Source organism: Chaetodon auriga, chromosome 3 (genome assembly GCF_051107435.1).
Source record: "Chaetodon auriga isolate fChaAug3 chromosome 3, fChaAug3.hap1, whole genome shotgun sequence".
NCBI classification, from domain to species: domain Eukaryota; kingdom Metazoa; phylum Chordata; class Actinopteri; order Chaetodontiformes; family Chaetodontidae; genus Chaetodon; species Chaetodon auriga.
Window position 1 is genome coordinate 23,415,132 of NC_135076.1, and position 22,415 is coordinate 23,437,546.

At 44.0% G+C, this 22,415-nt stretch overlaps 1 protein-coding gene across 2 annotated transcripts in view; it reads left to right on the forward strand.

Annotated features, from left to right (window-relative positions):
- Positions 1–22,095, forward strand: part of pip5k1ca (phosphatidylinositol-4-phosphate 5-kinase, type I, gamma a) — a 46,372-nt gene extending 24,277 nt beyond the window's left edge. The window contains exons 7-18 of one of the 2 annotated variants that reach the window (XM_076726241.1): positions 1,642–1,941; positions 2,719–2,927; positions 4,110–4,193; positions 4,462–4,510; positions 7,890–7,974; positions 8,303–8,464; positions 8,700–8,841; positions 9,074–9,106; positions 9,388–9,507; positions 12,283–12,544; positions 16,371–16,460; positions 17,848–22,095. In XM_076726241.1, coding sequence (XP_076582356.1) covers positions 1,642–1,941; positions 2,719–2,927; positions 4,110–4,193; positions 4,462–4,510; positions 7,890–7,974; positions 8,303–8,464; positions 8,700–8,841; positions 9,074–9,106; positions 9,388–9,507; positions 12,283–12,544; positions 16,371–16,460; positions 17,848–17,850 — 1,539 coding nt within the window. In that variant the 3' untranslated portion in view covers positions 17,851–22,095. The remainder of the gene's footprint in view (positions 1–1,641; positions 1,942–2,718; positions 2,928–4,109; positions 4,194–4,461; positions 4,511–7,889; positions 7,975–8,302; positions 8,465–8,699; positions 8,842–9,073; positions 9,107–9,387; positions 9,508–12,282; positions 12,545–16,370; positions 16,461–17,847) is intronic. The other variant, XM_076726242.1, reaches the window with a different exon arrangement.
- The last annotated feature ends 320 nt before the right edge of the window (positions 22,096–22,415 follow it).

The following is a 22,415-nucleotide window of genomic DNA, read 5'->3' on the forward strand; positions in this document are numbered from 1 at the left end:
AATCCACTCTTTCTCCTTCTGCCTTTCCTTCACGCTCATGTTTGCTCTCCATCCCTCTCTCCTCTCCCTCACGTGTCTGTGTTGTTGGCTCGTCACTGCTCTGCCCTCTTAACATTGACAGAAGGGTCGTGTGTGGCTGAGGGCAGAGGATGCACTTTCTCTCCCTCTCTCTGCAGGCTCTCTCGGTCATTCTGCCGCTCTCTCGTCCAGTTTCTCTCACCTGAAGGTTGTTCACAGAGTGCTGCTGCCTTTTAGCCTCACTTCCGCACTCATCCCTCATCTGTCCTCTGCTCCTCTCTCTATCTCCTCTTGAAGTCATTGCTACCCTGAATGCTGTGTGTCATCACTATGTGGACCACGGCGCTCTCTCTCTCTCTCTCTCTCTCTCTCTCTCTCTCTCTCTCTCTATCTATCTCTCTCTGTCTCTCTCTCTCTGTCTCTCTCTCTCTCTCTCTCTCTCTCCTTCCCTTCCTTCCCATTGCTCTAATGGGACCAAGCTGGCCCAGGTCCCAAGGTCAAAGCAGATTTTTAACTGTGCGGCTCAGACTAACCTAATTTGGTTGAATTGACTCCTGAAATATTCAACACAGATTGGTGGTTGAGGGAAGGGTCTTGTATTGAGTAACAATACACACATGCAAGAAAAGAAGCACTTGTTTAAGTGCTATGTCAAATATTTACAAGCAGGTAATTGCATGTAAACTAGGTGCATTCTTAGATAATGTTTCACCTTTGTTTTAGTTGTTTCTGGTGCATTTCATTCCTACAGGGTGTCGTTGCAGGCCAGCAACAATTATTTTCATCATTGAATAATCAGCTAGTTATTTTCTCCAATAATCAGTTGTTCTTTTAGTCAGTAAAATGTCAATAAAAGGTAAAAATGCCTGTCACAGTTACCTAAATCCAAGGCGATGTCCTCTGTTTTGTTGCAGCTCTATGGGGAAAGTTATGGTGGCTTGTGAAAGGTCATTGATTTCACAAAGACTCCAGCATAAGTTTTCTCATTTTAATCTTCTTTTTTGAAATTGGCTTTGAAATTTGGATTGGGCTGTTATGCTAAGTCTCCACCACTTCCCCTGCAGCCCCTGTTTAATTCCAGTTCCATGCACTGTGGCTGGATTGTACCCCGATGAGACAGAAATGTAATCACAGTTTGAGCCTAACCACTTCCATGTTTCATGGCACTGTGAGAAAGATCTTGATTTGTGTTGGTTATGTAATGCCTCCCGGTGTGAACTGTTGCCAGAGTGTGTGTACACTGAGAATTGCGGTATGTTTATCAATCAACTCTGCAGAACATGCATCGCCTGTCCTATTGCTCATGTATATGAGTCCCACTACGTGAAAAATGATTCTGTGTTGTCACCTCGTGTTCCTGCTGTCTTGTATTTTCCTGGAAATCTTTGTACACCAAAGAAATTTTCACATGTTTTATATTAAAAGTGTTATCCTTTTCTCCTCCTGTAAGATTTATTTGACACATGTTGCTCGTTGGCATTTATAAAGATTCAATCCTGTGAAGTGTGATCATACATTTTGTGGTGACCCAGACAAGTTTTCCCCACAAAAATGTTAGCGAAGCCCGATAGACTCAATTTATAAGTCCATTAATTATGCCTTTTCCTTTGCACTCTTCCCCAGAACTTGAATCAGAACCCCCGCACTCTGCTGCCCAAGTTCTTCGGCCTCTACTGTGTCCAGTCGGGCGGGAAGAACATCCGCGTGGTGGTGATGAACAATGTCCTTCCCCGCGTAGTTCGCATGCACCTCAAATACGACCTGAAGGGCTCCACCTACAAGAGGCGAGCGTCCAAGAAGGAAAGAGAGAAGGCCAGGCCCACTTTCAAAGACCTGGACTTCATGCAGGACCTGCAGGATGGACTGATGCTGGACCAGGACACTTACAACGCACTGGTCAAGACCCTACAGAGAGACTGCCTGGTGAGTTAGACGGAGGGAGAGCTGCTATGTGAAAGCTCCACTTCTATTTTATGTTAAGACAGACAGGGACGAGGGAGAACCAGCTTAGGGGGAGATGGCGAGGGTGGTTTACTGATTCTGAAGGAGGATCCGCATAACACCCTGATCAAGAGTCTCCAGAGAGAGAGAGAAGGCAGTGATGGTTAGAGGGAAGGATTAGAGGGATGATAGAAGGAAGGATAAAGTGATGCCATAATGCAGCGTCTCGAGGGCAAAGAGGGAGCAGAAAGTCCACAAAAGGAAACGGATAAGTGTTGGAAAAAGCAGGATTCGTATGGTGCCCTGATTAATAATAGAGGATTGTGGATGGAGGGAGGAGGGGGTGAAGGAGGCAGGGAAAGAAAAACCTATTTATGAGAGTGTTTGGCGTTCCCGGGGTCCTTCACTATAAATTAGAGCTTTGTTACGAGCAAGAGGTTTAACAAGGTGTCTGGTCTGGTTGCAGGCCTGCCCTTGTCTTTAAATCACCACCTCGCGTTTACTTTTATGGTGCCTGTGCTCTGGAGGGAGCGTATGTGCACACCCTGGCTGTTTTACACATTGATTATTAATGTGTGCATGCAGCGTGCAGCTCACTATCTTCTCCATAGCATTAACATCCCCAGCGTTCCTGCTCTCGTTCCCTCTGGTGCTGACGCTGTTATGCACTCCGGATAAAAGCTTTCACTCTGAATTAAACGTCACACGTCTGTCAATCACTGCACGCTTACACCTGTCTGCATGTGTCCTTTCGCTCAGGTGCTGGAAAGCTTTAAGATCATGGACTACAGTCTGCTGCTCGGGGTTCACAACATAGACCAGGCGGAGAGGGAGAGGCAGATGGAGGGCTCCCAGGGCGGCAGCGATGAGAAGAGGCCAGTGGCCCAGCAGAAGGCCCTATACTCCACAGCCATGGAGTCCATCCAGGGAGGAGCTGCCTGCGGAGGGTCCATCGACACTGACGACACGTGAGTTTAGCCACAGAGGCAAGAGGCTGTTGGCAGTCAGCTGGGTGATAAATGTGACTGCTGATACTTAAAAAAAGGGAGTGCATGACTCAGACTTTCACGCCACATTAGTGATAATAAATAAAGTGGGATATACATTAACGATAATACATTTTTATTTATTAGCTCTTAAAATTAAAACGCTTTGATCTGTTTCTCTTCGACTGATAGTTCAACCACTTTCAGTATTTACGATTCACTCTCCCTCTTCAGATCTTTTTAACAAAGCGTCTTCAGTGTTCTCATCAAACAATTACCACTTATTGAAATGTTTACACTTCATCTTTCCGCTCTTCTTCTGACCCTTTAAACCGTTTCAGTGCTCAAATTTGAACTACAGCTCTCATGCAGTGTTTCACAAGTAAACACTTTTTTAGACTTTAACCTGTTCACAGTTTTAACAGCTGCACTGCAGGTGGGCAAACGTTCCTTCAGAACAAATAATCTCCTGGTCTAAAAAGACAACTAGCTTATAAAACAAGACCTGAGGAAAGATTCCAAAGGTCACACTGAAGCAGGCTGCTCCACTTTCATGTGACCCTGAGCACAAACTTGAGATTTACCCGTCACACAGTCAGTAGTGTCGTGCCAGAAGATCTCAGGCTGTGCTTAGGTTCAGTGTGGATTAAAAGGTTGGCAGTTCAGCTCGAGGCTCAAACCTGCAGGCAGTGACATGAAAACAGCTTTGATTTTGACTGTGGTGCGAAGGAAGGGAGTTGCTTTCGTCTAAGATAGATTAAATAGCGTGAACGCAGTCTGAATGACTGCAAACACCTGAAAGAAATAGAAATGTGCAGCCTCTGTCACTGGATTCTCACATCTCTGCACCTTCACAGTTAAGCAGCAGTTCCCATCTCCAGTGATATAAGCCAAGAATTCTGCTGGCTTTAAGTCGAGCCATCTAACTGGGACTTATAATTTGATGGTACTTAGCTTGATTATAATGGGATTTTGTGATAATGAAAATAAGGCTGGGAAACGTAGAAAACTTTCTGCAGCTGCTTCATAGTAAAAGCCTCAATCTGAGCTCTTCACTGGACCGATTTGCCTGCAGGACGTGTTTTTCTGTACATGAACAGCATCCATACGCACACAGATCATGACATCCTTGTTATTTCAGTTTGATTCTGCTTGTCATCGTAGGATGGGCGGTATCCCGGCTGTGAATGGAAAAGGAGAGAGACTTCTTCTCTACATCGGAATCATCGACATCCTGCAGTCCTACAGGTGATCATGGCAGTACTCATGAGATTACACACGGTCACCACTAGTCATCAGCTGTACATCTTACAGTGTGACACAGGCTGGAGATGGAGTCAAATAACTATATGCACATGCTGTTTACCCATCAAGTGAAACAACTTAATCACTGCAGACAGCACATTTAAGGTCCTCAGCCTACCGGCGCCATGCTTACGTTATTTGCCTGTGACCCTAATATATAGGACGTGTTCAACATCACTGCATTAAATCATGTTTCACTCTGCTTCCGCAGGCTAATCAAGAAACTGGAGCACACATGGAAGGCTTTGGTTCATGACGGGGTGAGTTTTTAATAGCTTCTTACACAGACACAGCCAGTCAGATGCAAAAGCATAGTATAGACACACACACACACACACACACACACACACACATACATACATACTAGAGCTCAATATATATATCAGCAGAACACACTGACTAACTCTCTCTGTCTTATGTTGTGTTATCATATTATCCAGACACTGGTTTCGTTTACATAAAGTCTCTTTGGAGACTACACAAAAGAACAGCAGTTACATTTAGCGAGGAGTAGCAGACCCCATAAACAGTCACCTCAAGCTTTTGTTGTTTTCTGTGAGGACTTTTATTAGCTTCAGGTGATGCAGACTTCACTGTTTTGAAGAGCAGCCTTTGATTGGTCTTTCTGTGTGTATTTTCTCTCAGATAATCTCTTCCCTGATCTGTTTATTTCGCTCTCTTTCAACCTGTACAGCCAGTAGCTCTGCTCTTTCTGTATTTCACACAGTTTTTGAAGACATTACAAAGCAAACAGGTCTATTTAGACATGTCGACGTCTGTGGGCGTGTTTGTGTATTAAAGCTTAATAGAAACCAGCTTGAAGCAGAGCTATAGATTACTCACATGTGACTTATGTGCAGCGCTGGATGAAGTATTCAAACCTTTATTTAAGTAAAATTACTAATACCACTCAGCAAAAGTACTCCACTACAAGTCCTGCGTTCAAAACCTTATTATCTGCAAAATCTACTGAAAGTATAAAAAGTCAAATACTCCCTGTCGATGTGTTACTGTTATATCTGATATTTTTGGGTTAATATTACTGTTGCATTAATGTGAATGTTGCATTTTACTGCTGTAGATGTTGAAGGTTGTGCTAATTTTAACTGCTTTATATACTGCTGGGTGGTTAAATGTACAGCAGTGCATCATCATCGTATAAGATCATCATATGTCTGTTGCATGGCTGTCCCATGGGAACTACGTATCTCTAAAAAAAAAAAAAAATAAGAAAAACAGCCCGTTTTCTGCTTTGTGATGATGCATTTTCCAGCTAATAGAAGACAGATTAGTTTGTTTTACTCAAGAAGTAGAAGAAGTTTCCCAACCCATAAATGAACACTTAATCCTTCAGTTTATGACAAACATTCAAAATCAGCACATTTGGAGATGCGTGATTTTCACTGGACAGGAAGTGTAACTTATACCTAAAGCTGTCAGACAAATGGAGTAAAAAGTAAAGTATTTCCCTCTAAGAGGTCATGGAGTAGAGTTATAAAATGTCATAAAGTGGAAGTACTGCACTGAAGTACAGTTCTTGAGTAAATGTACTTAGTTACATTCCACCGCTGATAACATGCAACAACCTCAGTTGTTTTTTATTGAGATGATATTTTACTCCACACACGTTCCCTCTTGTTGTTTTCTGTCATTCACGTGTGGATTCGTTGGGTTTTGCTCATATTGCAGTCGCTCACCTTTCTGAACAGTCTGCCTTTATCGAGGTATAACTGAGAGGCACACAGTGCTGTGTGAGCCGCGCCCTCCTAATGACATGGAAAAACATGATTTTTTACTATTTTATTAGAATTACATGTGTGCATTTATTTTTATATGCATGACTGTGTGTCTGTTTTCTGAAACGCTCCCCCTGTGCGCGGTGAAAAACGCCATGACCACATACATTTTTAGTATACTTGAATAAACAAGGCCTGAGGCATGAAGACTGGCAGCTCGTAGCAGCCTACACAACATTACGTAAAGCATGCTGGAGGTCTGATTTCACTATTTAAGAGTCAACAGTCTTTGTTGCATAAATGTGGCTCAAGCTTGCAAAGCATTTCAGAATCCCCCCACGGTTGGATAAGCAAGAGGATGAAAGGAAATATATTCCAACACATACTACAACCACATTTTGCAGAATTACTCACTAGAATGAATCACTTAATTGCTCACAAATGTTTTTTGTAGATGGCTTATTTTGGTCAGACTCTGCTTACATTCAGGGATGATTCTGGCTCTCTCCCCGCTCCATCACCTCCAGATCTCTGGGCTGTAAGCCACCTCACTTCTTTTCCTCGGCTCTGGGGTTTTCACTGTACATCAGGGATGCTCAGCTTACTTTGCAAAAAGACAGGAGGCGCGGCGCCAGTTAATACACAGCCATTAATATTTATCAGATAAATTGAACAAACATTAAAGGGCCATTAACTTGTCTCTCTTTGAAATTCTCTGTTTTCATATTAACTGACTTATTCACGCACTTACAGGGATTAACAGCAAACCTATATGCCAGATAAATCAAATCTTTTACTGCTTTTAACATCTGCAGCTGCATTTTAAGCGTAAATGCTTTGGTTACATTTGAAAGGGCTTATCCAACATTAAACGTAGCTGGAACCTCTTCCATCACGCAATCTCTCAAGCGTTGGAATGATTCATAAACACAAACCATTAGCACAAACTGCTCCAACCAGGGACAGAATACATAGCATATTTTAGAGTGAAATGCACATTTATGGGATGAGGATTATCCTCATTTCTGCGTAATTTTGCTCCTCTTCATCTGATAGTCGTCTTCCCCTGCGTAATCTTACTGCATCACAGCGCTCTCTCTGTTACCAACAGCCTAATTTATCCCATCATACGAAACTGGCATATCTGTCCGTCTGTGCAGCCCTGACTAATTGGTGTAAACAAACCAAAAACAAAAAAAAAATCCCAGTGTGAATCAGTTTATTGTCATCGAGAAGGACACCCGGCACCCTATCGTGGGCCAAATGGGCTGTAAGTTTTGAGTATCACTGCTGCACATCATCATCAGATTGTTCTCTAGATAGAGCGAGTCTCACCAGTCGTCTCTCTCCTTACTCACTGCACTCTGAAACACACTCATACGCAACATGTATGTGGGAGGGTGAGCATCCCCGTAACAGCCTCCTGTGCGTCACTGTTGCTGATGATAATGGATACTCCTCACTCTCTCTTTGTTACTCACAGTTGGCTCATAGGTGAATGCCTTCAAAGATGTTACTCACAGTGAAATTCGGTGACGCCGATGCAGAAAGCTAATAATAACCGAACTGCTGTTGCTCGGCTTCCTCGGTCTCCTCCGTCGCTGTCAGTCTAAACCAAACACCAAGTGTCATCTGTCCGTCTGCTGGCAGAGCGATCTGAGTCTGCTGCAACATAAATAATGAAGAGACGTGTCTGTAGCCCCGTCGGACTGTGTTTCTGTCTGTCATTCGTTTTTTTTTGTGTGTGTGTGCGCCGTTCTGTCTGGTGGTTTGACCCAGAGGAGAAGAATGACTGAAATGGGACGCTAAAGCAACTAACAGACAGTAAATCTACCGAAAGCGCTGCTTTGATCGTTTTATTCATGCACTGTTTGTCTCATTAATCTCTCCATGTGTCCCGCAGGACACTGTGTCAGTCCACCGGCCGGGCTTCTACGCCGATAGATTCTTCAAGTTCATGAGCAGCACGGTTTTCAAGAAGAGCTCCTGTGAGTTGAGCTTACATGATCACACTGCCTTACATAGTCAGACGGGGCTCTGCTGGAAGAGCCTCAGACGCAAATGTCAGATGCCAGGCTTTTGTCTCTTTTACTGCCGAGCCTTGACAGGAAAATCAGATACAGTCCCTTAATGCCATATTAGGTGCTGGTCCATGTCATGTGAGAGTTTAACATCAATTTGAGCCTTGTTCAGTTTTCTTTCTCATCCCTTTCCAAGGACTTCCACACAGAAACTTCAGCTTTTGCTTTGACAGCACGACACGCCGTATCTCACGTCCGTGTTTGCTTTAATGTGTTAATGTGCGTCGTCCCTCAGCTCTGAAGTCGTCTCCATCCAAGAAGGGTCGCGTGTCGTTGACGGTGCCTAAATGCGCTGGCCCTGGTGCAGCCTGGTCCGCCAGCCAGCTGCCCTCTGAGAGAGACGAGAATATCTACGACCTGAGAGGAGCCCGCAGCTTCCCAACACTGGAGGATGAGGGTACGTAACGCCGTATACAGACACAGATGATGATGTTTTTAGCAGAATTTCACATCCGCCGGTCATTGTGGAGTATCAGGGGTTAGAGACTGCAGGCGGCTTCTGTTTCACAGTCTGCTTTTCTAAACAGCAATGCAACTGAAAAACAGAAAATGAACAGGCTCTGAATAACAATACAGTACGACAAATAATATGTGTGTGTGTGTGTGTGTGTTTCTCTCTCTGTCTCTTACAGGGCGTCCAGATCTTCTTCCATGTACTCCTCCATCCTTTGAGGAGGCCACCACAGCCTCAATTGCCACCACTCTCTCTTCCACCACCTCTCTGTCCATCCCAGAGAGGTCCCCCTCTGACACGGCCGAGCACCCCCGCTACAGGTGCTAACACACACACACACACACACACACACACACTTTGAAGTCAAGTGGAGCAATCTGAGCCCTGTCACTGGCAAATAGCCTAACATTTATTTCATAGCTCTACCAGAAAATTCATATTATGAGTTCAGCAGTTAGGCATTTTTAAGAGCCACACCAATGTGTTGCACGTTAGCTGGCTGCTGCAGTCCTCATGTACAGCTTGTGCTGACACTATGTCCTCTGTCTCCAGGAGGCACACCCAGTCTCTGAGCCATGACGGGAGGTGAGTCAGGAGCATGAATGCTACTTTCACTTCATAAACCTTTTTTCAGCAGTATTAACAGAGCTGTTTTTACAGAGTTTCGAGGGTTGCTAGCTTCATGTTTTCACAGCATTAGACATTTCTGGGTGTGGTGAGTGGGTAGAAGAGAAAATGTGAGGTCAGCTAGAGTGTTTATGAGTAGGCCCGTTCTTCCTGTTGCTAAGATGTAGTTGTGTTTGTTTTTCACACGTGTTTCTTTTCCTCTCTGCTTGTTATTTTATGCGTGTTATGTGTGCGTTCAGGACCCAGGAGGAGATGCGTGTGCGTGAGGAGGATCAGCAGACCATCACAGTGGAGGTGGAGTTGAAGAGACACGACAGCGAGCCCACCATCTCCGTTCCACAGCCTTCACCTGAAGCCAGGTACGCCAGCGACGGCAGGTTGAGCAGAATAGATGAACTCCCAGCAACGTGTGAAAACCTCTAGATTCCACAGTTCATCGAAACATGTCCTTTAAAGGTCCAGTGTGTAAGATTTAGTTGGATCTCTTGGTAGAAATGGAAAATAATGTTAAAAGGTATGTTTTCATTAGTGTATAATCACAAGAAAATAAGAATCTGGCTTTCATTATGTTAGAGTGAATCCTTCATTCTACAGTGAGAGAGGGTCCTCTTCCATGTTGCGCCATGTTTCTACAGTAGCCCAGAATGGACAAACCAAACACTGCCTTAGAGAGGGTCTTTCACACTTAGAGGAGGGTGAGTCCAGGGGTATTCAGCTGGTTGTAATCTGCAACCTCAGCATTAAATGGCACTAAATCCTACTCACTGGACTTTTAATCGAATAGATACAAGAAATAAAGCAACTGTAATGGAGATTAATGTACTTATTATAAATCTGATGCACTTTGATAAGGTAGGATACAAACCTCTGGAAACATTGATTGATTTTCTATTGATTTTTACTGTCCACCGAGAGTCTGGCAATTTTATAGAAGTACTAAATTGGTTGAGTACCCTTTTAAACCACGATGCTCTGATTTCGAGCTCAGTCGTCCGTGTGTTTTCATAGCATGTAAATTCTGTTTCATGGTATATTTTCCCTTTAAAACATTTTTTTAGGCTCTGGACAATATCAGCCTGTTTTTTTCCTGTGTAGGCATCTGCTGCTCTTGTGAAGGATGGTCATAGTGTCCGATCGCTCATGACATGACAGAGATCCAAATTTTTGTAAAGTGAAGAATATATTAGGATGAAAATGATCTTTTGCTTGTCTGTCTGGCGAAACGCCGCCATATTTAGCCCACCGTTAGACACAGCAACTCTCCATAATGTTAAATATAAATACATTCACATACACCAAACAGACCATGACACACGTTGAGGTGCTTTTACTGTGAGCGATGACTCAAAGAGCTCTGTCAGACGCTCCCTGTGACCCCGCATGGAGCAGATAAGCTGCAGAGCTGCAGCCAGTCCTTCATGACCCTGATCATCAATGTGACTCAGTTTGATGACTCTCTATAAATAACCTGCCACCAGTGTTTCACCTTGGATCAACCAGCTGTTAGATTAGCACACCTGTCTCACACACACACACATACACACATAAACACACATAGTTTCTAACATGGCGCATGGATAAACACTGAAAGCAGACTGACCCATTTGTTTATAGGACTAGGGGTCCTGTTTTTGGGCACTGTTTGGAGCAGACATCTACTTTACAATAATCAGGTTATGAGAGAAAGTGCACATGCGTGTAATTTGTGCTGTTTGTATGAGCAGTGCGTGTTTGTTCATGGGGTGACATTGCGAGGCAGACACGGGGCCATGACATGGGGGAACCAGCCAGTAGAAGTAGGTCAGTGGAGCAGCAAGCCTGCAGGCGAGGGGCTGCTCCCATAAAGCTGGAATGACCTGATACTTTGCATATTCTAATCTGCTTTTTAATTACGCTTAATTGGTTTTGCATTTTAGCTTTACTTAAAAAGTGAAACTGCATTAAAAAAAAGAAAACAGCCGGGGAGACAAGACTCAAAGATCACAGACTAAAACACTTTTTGTGGCAGTGGGGTTCACATTTATACTCAGGTTTGGTCAGTGAGGATCAGGGTGTGATTGCAAAGGGAAACCAACTGTATAATTGGGTCTGACGCTGAGAGGGCGGTGGCTAGACATATGGCCCGGGGGTCTGGAAGGAGTCGACGGGGAGGAGAGAGGGGAGCGGTGAGAGCAGCTGAGACGGCGACAGGCGGATGAATGAACCATCTGACTGAGCCCACTACTCCAGGCTGCCTCGAACTCACCTACAGCTGGAGAACTGGTTGGATGGTTGTGAGAAGAGAGGGATGGAGCGGAGAAATGGGAATGGGAAGGCTGATTGGACGAGAAAGACGCAAAGAGAAGATGAGAAGGAACTGATGAGTAATGTGTGAAGAAATACAGAGAAAGAACAGCAGCAAATAGAAGATGAGGGGTCTGGTACTCAGAGAGACAATGATACAGGATATGTACAGTTTGGGAAGATATATCTAAATTAATTAAGAGGAGGGGTGAAAGAGAGGCTTTTTGCATGGCAACCCCCATCCTGCCCCTCTCATTGATTCAGCCAATCAGGTCTCTCTTAGAGATGCCAGCTCGGCTTTTTTGCCTCAGTGGCCAACTGCTGGGCTTTTCCCCTGGTGGAGCTAAGCTCAAACACAGAAGCTGAGAAAGCAATGTGGACGCGCCTAAATCCTTCGTAATAGTTTATGATCTGGCCAGGAACAATAAAGGATTGTGACAGCACACAGCCAGCTGGCAAATCTTAGAGCTTAAGCAGATAAACACCCACACACACAGCTGTTGAATTTTAGCTGGAGCCAGTTTTGTCTAATAGCTTGGTCCTGTTCCTCTGCCCTGTTGCAGGAAAGTGGCTTATGGCTAGTCGGGTTGGCTATCATGTGTTTTTTTTCCTGATACTGGTGCCTGAACCAATATAGTTTTTAAAAAAGTTCTCGGGGGCCGTGGAGGTAGAGATATGAGGCAGCGACACAGCATGAAGTGAAAGGGACATGTGCATGCTCTTGTCCTAAAAACAACAGGAAGTTAGTTATTACAGTCTGGCCTGTTAATTTGGCCTGTTTATCAACATGGCGGTCAAAAAGCGTACTTCTCAGTGAGTCCTAAATCAGTCCCATATCTGCTTTCCCACAGTGAGGTTCAGGAAGGAGCTGGGGCCGAGGCTCCCGAAGCCACTGCAGCAGCGCCTTCCAGCTCTTCACCGGCCCCCGAAGCAGCCTCCTCCTCCTCGTCTGCCCCGGCTGCCCCCTCTTCTCCCGAGGCAGCCAAAGAAGCCCCGTCCAGTCCCAAGGTGGTGGTGGAGGCAGACAGGGCCAGCCAGATGTCCGGCTCAGGGTGCACCAGCCAGGCTTCAGTCGATGACGATGATGACGTGCCAATCACAGACATCTACTTTGTAAGTCAGACCGTCCACACACACACACACACACACACACACACACACACACACACACACACACACACACACACACACACACAGAGGCATACATATACACACATTTTAGATTCTTTTCGATGATATCCCTGTTTAGACAACAGAGAGCACATCTCAGAGTAGGACTAGCTCGCATCACTTCTCATCTGTTTGACTTTGACATTTTTATTTAGCCATCAAATCATCTTTAATATTCAATCAGCGTCAGTGCGCATTGGCTAATATGACAGTAAACAACGTATTTATGATCATAAAGTCAAGCACTGAGCCATGTATGATGCTCTCCTACAGCGGCGTTGACAGAAGGACGTAACAGCTGGTATGGAAATCAGAGCGTGCAGTGTGTGGTGCATTCATTTAAAGGAATACTTCGGCATTCGTTCCAGTCTTTATGCTAAGCTAAGCTAACCGCCTGCTGGCTTCACATTTACTGTACAGACATGAGAGTGGTATCAATCTTCTCATCTAAGAGAGGAGAGCAAGTAAGTGTATTTGCCAAAATGTCGAACTGTTTCTTTAAACAAGCATATTGCAGTGTGCACATTGGTTTGGAGTGTTTTTACAGAGTGATATTAGCATGTCAACACCACTTTGCAGTTCCTGTCTAATAAGATCGTCAACAAGGCTGCAGACACACTCAGCAGCTCATTTTCTGTGAATAACAAATGAAGCTTGTGCAGTTTAAGTGTGTTCGGTCTGCAGGGTTGTCCTACTAAAAGCAAGCGGCTATCATCAGATAGGGTTGTGTTGGCAGGTCTAAATGTGCCCAAAAGCACGGCTATAAATGAATGTATGAGTGTCAGGTGGAGGACGGAGAGCGGAGCCAGTGATCACAGTCACAGATAGAAACGTTCCCACCTGTCTCGTGCTCCTGCTGGGTGTCTCCTATCAGGAATCAAACACCCTCTAATGTGGCATGAGAAATCCTAATGGCCAACAGGTTAGTGAACGGGCTCCCTCAGTTATTTAACAGCGCTCTCGTCTGATGCCCAGTTCACTCTTCAAAAGCAGGGGATACACTCTCTGTGCACAGCAGCGGGGGGTCTGTAGTGCTGCATGAAGCCACACTGTGCACATCCTGAAGTGTAACTACACAGAAACACGCTGGAAGTGGCCAAGTGAAAGTAAGTTGCTTCATCTGCTGTTAACATGCTGCCACAGACCCAAACTGAAGCGTGAAAGCGCCACACATCCTGGACATGGACTGAGGTACATTAAAACTCAGGACCTCGAGCGCTTCAGCCAGTTCAGCCGCTCAGCAGCTCAGTCAGCCAACTCGCCATCTGATCATCCTTTGTGCTCCCCGTCTGTTTCTGCTATCTCCATCATCACCACGGTCACTTCTCCCCTCTGACATCCCACACAAATCAGGTTTCTGCATGGCTGCTCCACCTGCTTTTTCCGTTGATAAATGTTTCAGGTGCTGGTCCGCACCGTTCACACAGGAACGGCAGGAACCATGGGACAGTTTCTCATCCCTTTCTGAGGCAAAATGGTTTTAACTTACCAAAGCGCTTTCAGAACCCCACAGACTCGTTATTATTGTGTATGATGGAGCATTTTCTGAGGCAAAAATCCATTTCATATGTCGTAGGCTCACTTTCTGTACAGTAGATTTCCTTTATTTTGTTTTTGGGTTTTGGTTTGCCACCTTGAGTTTTTCGCGGGACAGAATCCAAATAAATCAGATCTCAGTGCCTTTAACAGTCATCAACTTCATATCTAAGGCACTTTCTGTTTTATACATAACAGAATGATTCTGGTCTCTCTTTGGTGTCCTGACAGACTGCAGTATACATAGAAGGAAGGGGCGGGGCGCGTTTTGAATTCAATGGCAGCGTTTGTGATCATGTAGCTCCTCTGGGAAAGCAGCACATCATTTTGCTGAGTTTGGAGTGATTGCTCAAGGCACAGAGGGAGACAGGTGCGTGCGTGCGTGCGTGCGTGCGTAGGTGCGTGCGTGCGTGCGTGCGTGCGTGCGTGCGTGCGTGCGTGCGTGCGTGCGTGCGTGTGTGGTTACTTCACAGGCTCCTCAGGGTGGCTCGTGACTAAATTATTCAGCCGCTATCAACAGTCTCCACATTCACTTTTCATGATTGGCGCTCTGCTGTCCTTCACCTCTGTCCTCCACATCTGATCCTTCTCATCTTCACTTCCTCACCTCCACCTCTGCTCCACTTGTGCTTCATAATTCTCACCTTCCTGGGTTCCATCTAGTCCCGAATGTTTTTATTCTCCACTTCTCGCTCTTTCTCTAACCTTCCCCTCTTTCTTGGGAGTCATGTGATTGTCCTCACGAGTCATAATGAAAGTGGTGAGATCGTGGCGTGTTGTGGGGGGTGGGGGACAGAGTGGCTGCTAGACTTGTGAATCTATCTGTCACCACTGACTCATCCAGTGTATCTCTGCTTGGTTACACACAGAACAATCTTTTTCATTTTCACCTCAGCACGCTTCTTTTTTTCCAACATGTTTTTCATCCTCTGTCCTCTCTCTCTGCCCGCCTTCATCTTTTCATGTCTCTTTGTGTTTGTCCCTGCACCATATTCCCTCTGTTGTTGTCAGTTTCCTGATGGGAGGACCTGGGTGGTCTCTCCTCTCCGACAGAGGAGGAAAAGCCAGTCCAGCTGGCCAGTAAGTGAGACGTGAGTTAGATGGATCTGGTCTTGTAAGTGGTCCCTGTCCTGGTGTTAGACTAGATTAGTCCTGAGCACATGGCTTCGGCTGAATGAAACATGTGATCTCAGTGTTGAGAGGAGACAAGGTTCTCTGCAGCTTTGTGTGATTTGTCCCTGCAGGTGCTTTTTCCAATTTGTTAAAACTAGAAAACAATACCTACTCTCCCCATAGTGAAGACCGTGAAGTGTGGGAGGACAAAAGACGTGTTATCTGACAGTCTGTGTCTCTGTTACCCTTTTATTCATCTTCTTTTGAATCTCCATTTGTTTCCTCGCTCACTGACAGCCTGCCTCATCCCCCTTTGTACCTGTGTGGATGGCGTGTTAGCTCCAACATGCTGAGCTTTGTGTGTGTGTGTGTATATTAATATGAATGTGTGTGTGTGTGTGTGACATGAACCCACACCACCTCCACCTCCATCACCATCGCCAACACGCCGCGCTGCAGCTGCTTTCCTCCCTTAAAGGGCCGGTGCCTCCAGTTACAAAGAACCTACCGCAGCTTTTGGACACACAGAGCGCTTCTGCTCGTTGGAAAGGAAAAAAATCAGAGAAACATCCTGTTCTTGTGTTTTGCTTTGACTGAGGATGCTTTCTGTGTCTGACTGTCCCAGCATCCTGGCTTTCTTCCCATTCCCACCTCCTCCTCCTTCCCGCTCTTCATGCTCCCCGTTTGGCTGATGCAGCGATTCATCCCCTCACTCTGTACACTTCACTATGCGTCCCAAAGAGCTCGTCCAAACGGGCCAGAAGTCTAAGATTTAACCACACATTAGTAAGACCCATCCTAATATTTAACAGCACTCTTCTGTACCAATACAACCTGTTATTTGCCAAAATTTTCATCTCTGTGGTCAAGTCTCCTAACCGCCGAAAGGATTAACACATCCTTTTAAACATTTTTACACTTCTTTGATTTGTCAAGCTCACACTTTCCGATGTCTCTCAGCAACATTTCCTCCTATATGCATCCCTAATTTTCATTTCCTGTCTTGTCTTTTCTTCTCCCGTGATCTCCTGTGTCTTTCTCCTGCCTGCCCCTGCTGCTTGTCTCTGTGCCTCTGGCCTTTCCTCTGTCCCCCTCTGCTGTGGTGGGTGTGTAAAAACAGCCTCCAGAGGACAGGACCTGGGTGTACTCTCCGCTACACTATGGCTCAGAGTCTAAGGCCCTGCCAGATGGGGATTGGGAAAGAGAGACAGTAAGTGAGAAGCACTAAAATATTAAGTACAGGAAAACCCCTTAGACAAGGAATAAGATCAGTTGTATTTGCTGGTGATTGTTTATTCGAGGTAACGGAGAGGATCAGTGTACCCGTGTGAGAAGCTTCTACAGTAAATGTACAAGCTTTTCAGGCTCAAAAGTCCATCGTTGCTCCAAGGGTAGGCTTGCTCTGCGTCCAGAAACCCACCCCCACATTACAGCATTCATTCCTCATCGATAAGTGGGTAGAAATGGTCACTTATAGCTTGTGTGACCATTTAGTCCACGACCAGCCATCCTGTGTCCCTCCAACAACAAGCTGCTCAGCATTTACCACGACGCGTTACTGCATCGGTCTGCACGAAGCAGAACAGCTCGTGCTGCCAAAGATATGTACGTTAAACTCACAGAGGAGTCAGATTTCACAAAACATGGGCATTATTTGGGGTTTTTTAATGCAATAACACATGAATTTTAAGAATTTGTTTGTTTTCAGTGTTAAAATGGATGAATGTTCTTAGCCCAGATGGAGCTATTTGGTAAATCTGGTAATTAAAGTTCTAAAAACATGGTGTTGAATTAGAAACGACATCACTTGGCTCGACTGTTTTCCTTTCGAGGTTTAATGTGAGGCTGCTTGTTTACTTGGTTCAGTGTAGCAGCATTTGCCCGCACTTCTCCTCTGTGCCATACTCTGATAAGGTGTCATCCACCATTGGCTCTTTTTTCCTACTCATTTTATTTTCCATCTTCTCAAACACATCTTGACAACAGGGATGTCCCAAAGCAAGTTCCGTGCCGACATTCCTGGTGAAGTCATTGAATAACTGGTTCAATTTGGGTAGATACGTGCGACGAAGATGTGAATAAAAAATTTTGCTTTTTGAAACCCTCTGCTACAAGATACAGATGAGGTCTCTTTACAAGATCACCTGACAGCTAGAGAAGAAGGAAGTGAGCATAAATCCACCAGAGAGCAGCGTTTGATTTAAATTATGTAGGTGATATGATGCAAGATGTTCACCCGAATTGTTAGTTGTGGAGTTAATGCGAGCAGACTGGAGCGAGCCTGCTGGTGCAGGCCGTGTCAAAACCTTACACTCTGTTATCACTTTGGTCTGTAATACATGAATACATCTGCACTTCCCCTGATCAGTGACTCAGGGGTGTCTGTGTTTATGTTTATGAGATTTCTGCTTGCCTTATCTATTCTATTTTTCTGCACCCCCTTCATTTTACAAAAGCACTTTTATTAGCTGGCTCGCTGCTTCACTATCATTAGGAAGTAATGCATGAGCAGATACACAGTTCACACCCTCGGGAAATAATGTTGTGTATGCTGTGTACACTCTGCCTAATACATTCACTCTGTCTGTCTCCAACAGTAAACCCTGTTCTCTGGCAGAGAGGAGTGAACGTCTCAGTGGAGAGGACTCGTCGGTCTGAAGGCCAGACCTCAGCGGTAGCAGCAGGATCTCTGTCTGAACCAGGATTTTAAACATGCATACAGAAACTGACATCGAGGGGGATAAAAGTGACTTGTGTACCAGAGGGGGGAAAAAATCCTGACAGTGATGACATTGTGGATTTCCAACCATCCCTGCCTTTCACCCTTGACAAATGAAAATTATATCAATTTAATAATAATGTGTATGTGTGACATACAGTAGTGCATATACTGTAGTCTTATATGTTTGACATACATGAAAGACCATAGTCACTCACAGTGCCTATGACAAGTATTCACTCCCTTGGAAGTTTTCATGTTAGATGATATTATAACATTGAATCAGAGTAGATTTAATGTTGTTTTTTGATGTTGATCAGTGTAAAAACACCCTCTAAAGAGGCCGTATTATGCTAATTTTCAGGTTCGTACTTTTATTTTTGGGGTCTACTTGAATGTTTTTACATGTTTTAATGTTCAAGATCACATCATATTTCTCATTCTGTCCATTGCTGCAGCACCTTTATTCACCCTCTGTCTGAAACACTCCATTTTAGCTCCTGTCTCTTAAAGCCCCCCCCCCTCTGCTCTGATTGGTCAGCCTCCACAGGCCTGAGCAGGCACCGCCCACCATGTCTCCACATCAGCTCTGTCTGAGTCTAGTTGCACTTCTGATCCGTGTTAGCTTCAGTTTCACTGCCAAGCAGACCGCTAACATTCCAGCTTTATGCTCTGAGTAAGCTAGCTGCTGGGTGCTAATCAAACTTGCGGTGCTAAGCAGATGAATTCCTGCGGTTTGCCCATTTCTTTTTCACATGTAGCTATATCATTACCTCCAGGGCATGTCTATCAAATAAATTTACATACAGCAGCGACAGCTGCAGGTAACATACAGCGCACATCCCAGTGAGGACCCCAGAGCAGATCGGGCTTCCATATAACAACACAGCTAATGCTAGCAGAGTGAGCACTGCGGTACAAAACTCCACAAAAAGCAATGTGAAAAAGCAGTTAGCAGCATCAAGGCTTGATGTTCACAGTTTCTTTTGATTGTCCCTCAATATTAACTTAGTCTAACATCGCCTCAGCCTGTGGGAGTAGTAGATTGAGGGTGTGCCAAGCTAGTTTCTAGGCTGGCTATATGCAAATATGTTTCATAGTGACACTAACAAGTAACGAAAGCAAAGGCTGGACTACAGTCGAGACGTTTCAGGCAGTTCAGGAGCAGTGTCTCCTGAAGGAGAGAATAATTCCCTTTGCACCAAAAAGCCAGAGAACACACTAAACGAAAGGGAAAACCCCAAAAATCAAAGTGTGGCCTCTTTCAACATCAGTAAACATAAAACATGATCGCTTCCAAATAGGGTGAATACTTTTTGTCGGTATTGTACAGTATGTTCTAGTTCACACAAGCACAGCCCTCTAACAGGCTCTCCAGGCTTCCCTACTCACCCCTGCAGGGCAGCACGCTGATATTTGGCCAATCACCAGCCCTCGTTGGTGTTGACTGTACTGTCATTGTACCTTCACCTGGCATCTTTCTCTCAGCTGGAAGAGAAACACAACAAATGACGTCCACCAGGGAGCCGGACACGCAGCCACACAGTGTGAGGGGTCAAGCCTGTGCTGTTGGAGGGCTCTGCCTGCACTCATAGAACTGGAGTTACAAAGATAGCCATCATTTGGCCAATCAAAACATCTAGATGTCTGTGTCATCCTCACATTTCCAGTAGTGAATATATGCAGTTTAGTTTATAGAGGGAAGAATTAGAACACATCATTTCCTTTAGTGAATATTTAGCGATCAGAAGTTGTTTCATTCAATAATTTATTATTTATATCAAACTGTTTTTTGCACCATTTTTTATTTGAGTTTTTTCTCAGCTGTTTTACTACTGTGAACTTGTATTTATTTTGTCTGTTTGTATTTTATTCTAATCCTCACTGTTACTGGTACTTTTTCACTTTTAAATGCTTTTTTTTTTTCATTTGTATCCAAAGAACTTTCATTTTTGTTTTGATTATTTCATCACTGCAGCTTTTTTGAAAGTTTCCTGGTTAGTGTTTTTTCTTTCTTTACTTTTCTTTTTCACATCACGTTTGTCGTGTAAATTCAGTGTTCCTACTTTTTTCACGCACCTTTTGTGGAATCAGCCGAGGCTTATGACTCTTGCCTTCAAAACAGAGGGCATCAATAGCAACACTAAGGCAGCAGACATTGTCAGTCATTATCTTCACGTCATTACAATGTCTTCCAGTGTTGCCCTATTTTTGGACAGATGCACACAAATCATTTGTAACAATAGAATTTCATATTTTCTTTAATTTTTTTTTAAGGTGGGAAAATAATCAGCATATCAGTGACAGTTGCTCTATCTGGTCGCCCTCACCTCCTCACAATAAGAAATCCATTGACTGGACATTTCAGATGTTTGTAGATGTAGAGCATCAGTTGTAGTATTTGCAGTCAATATCGTACCTGTTATCTGTATACAGTATGTGAATGAACACAGTGCGTGGCAGTGTTGACTTGGTGAGACACAACAGTTTGTAAATGGGTTGAATGTTGTTTGCACTTATCAAGAGGACCTGAAGATGAACTAGTGATAGAGGCCAAATAAACATACATCACGTTATCTTCGTTTCTGCTCACACGGGATGATATTTACACAGCGTTTCTGTTAGGATTATCGAGCGTGTGTGTTGGTGAAGTCAATCACAGTCATTGTAGGGTTAGTGTTTACTGTAGTCTCTTCGTGGCTGACGTCTTAGGACTCTCGAGTAAGGCTTAAAGCTGGGGTAGGCAGTTTTTTTTGTTTGTTTGTTTTGTTTGTGGGTTTTTTGTTTAGCCTCATTGGACAAAAATTCCATAATGATCTGTCAGCATGTTGTAATTCAAGTGCTTTGAGAGAAAACTAGACTTCAGCACCTCCTCTTGACTGTATACAGGCTTTAGAAAATCTAGCCTGCAACTTGCGATAAATTTCCAGTCCCTCCTTTGCTTACAACAGCATATAGTAAACAATGTGTGAGCACATCAAGGTGCCACACGCAGCCTCGGGCTGGACACCATGGCGCTCGTATCGAAAAGTGGCAGGAGGCTCGATGGCAAATGGTGTGGAATAACTATTGAGGGGGGAGAGTGGTGTGAGTGTGTGCAGTGTACTAATGGCACATCTTTCACGGACAGCGCTGCAGCTTCCTGAGGCCTGGAGCGCTCTGCCGTGGGGCCGCAACGCGCTGGAGGGGCGTCTTTAAGAGGACGAGTCATGGCGAGAGGGTGGGGCCTTTTCTTTGTCTATGTCCAAACTGCCTACTGCAGCTTTAAGATCAACAAACAGTTTTTTTGTTTTTTTTTTAATCTAACTTCAGACACAGTTTCTTCAGTTGGTTGGTGCGTTTCTATGTGTGTCTGCGTGTAAAGGAGGACACGTCAATGTCAGACTTTGTAAAATAGAAATCAGCTCGTTCTCATGATGTGCAGTGGCCAGTTGTAATCAGTTTGCTGTCGTTCATCAGATGGAGACCATAGCAGCAATATTTTGTACAGTCTAGCTTTTGAGTTCATTTTTATTGCCTTATTGAGAAATTTTACATGTAGGCCTATCGTTTATATTTTTTTCACTTGTGCTGTTGTATTTATTTTTCTTTCTCATAGTTGTGCTCCTGGGAATGTGTACATAAAATTATAAATACATATATAAAGATATACAAATATATTTTCCATTTGAATCGGAGAATATTATTTTTATTTGGTTTTATTTTTGCTGCTGGGCAAGAAATGATTGCAATCTACATAATTTACTGTACCATATTCTTCAGTGTGTTTATTGAGATGCAGCTGCTGTAAATTTATGGTCTATAAATCACAGCTGTTTCTTTGTAAGATATCCAAAATTGAAAGGTTTGTGGGTTTTACTGTACATGCAAATCAATAGGGATTCTTCCAACTGTTCAGCTGTGTTGTGTATGTGTTTTCAAATCGCTGTGTGCCCTCATCCAATAGGGAGAGTCCTTTACAGAGACATAGCATGATTTCAAAATGAATATGCATATCAGAAATGTGTATTTATGTATATCTGTGTATATTCATCTATTTATACGTGAGGATAAATAGATGGCTGTATGTGTGTGTGTTTGGACTCAATCAGAATGAATACAAAAATAAAGCAGTTCTATGAATTGTTGTCCATGGAGATCGTGTCATATGATATTTTTATTGATTCTTTGTTGAAATCATCAGTTTACTTTGGATTTGGGATACAGTTTTTTGATCATTTAACTTCATCAGAGTGCCTGGTAAACATTGACCACGTTCGGCTGTTATGCATTAACTTCCACCACGAGTTCACGGGTCATAAAGGCCACATAAGTAAGTGGATACTCATACGATGATTTAGCATAACAAAATGTACAAATAGACAAACAAAAAGAGTTTTGGAGTTTTGGGTTGACTGCATTTCAGGGATCGAATAACAACAACAACAGTACTTATGTATTTGCTCC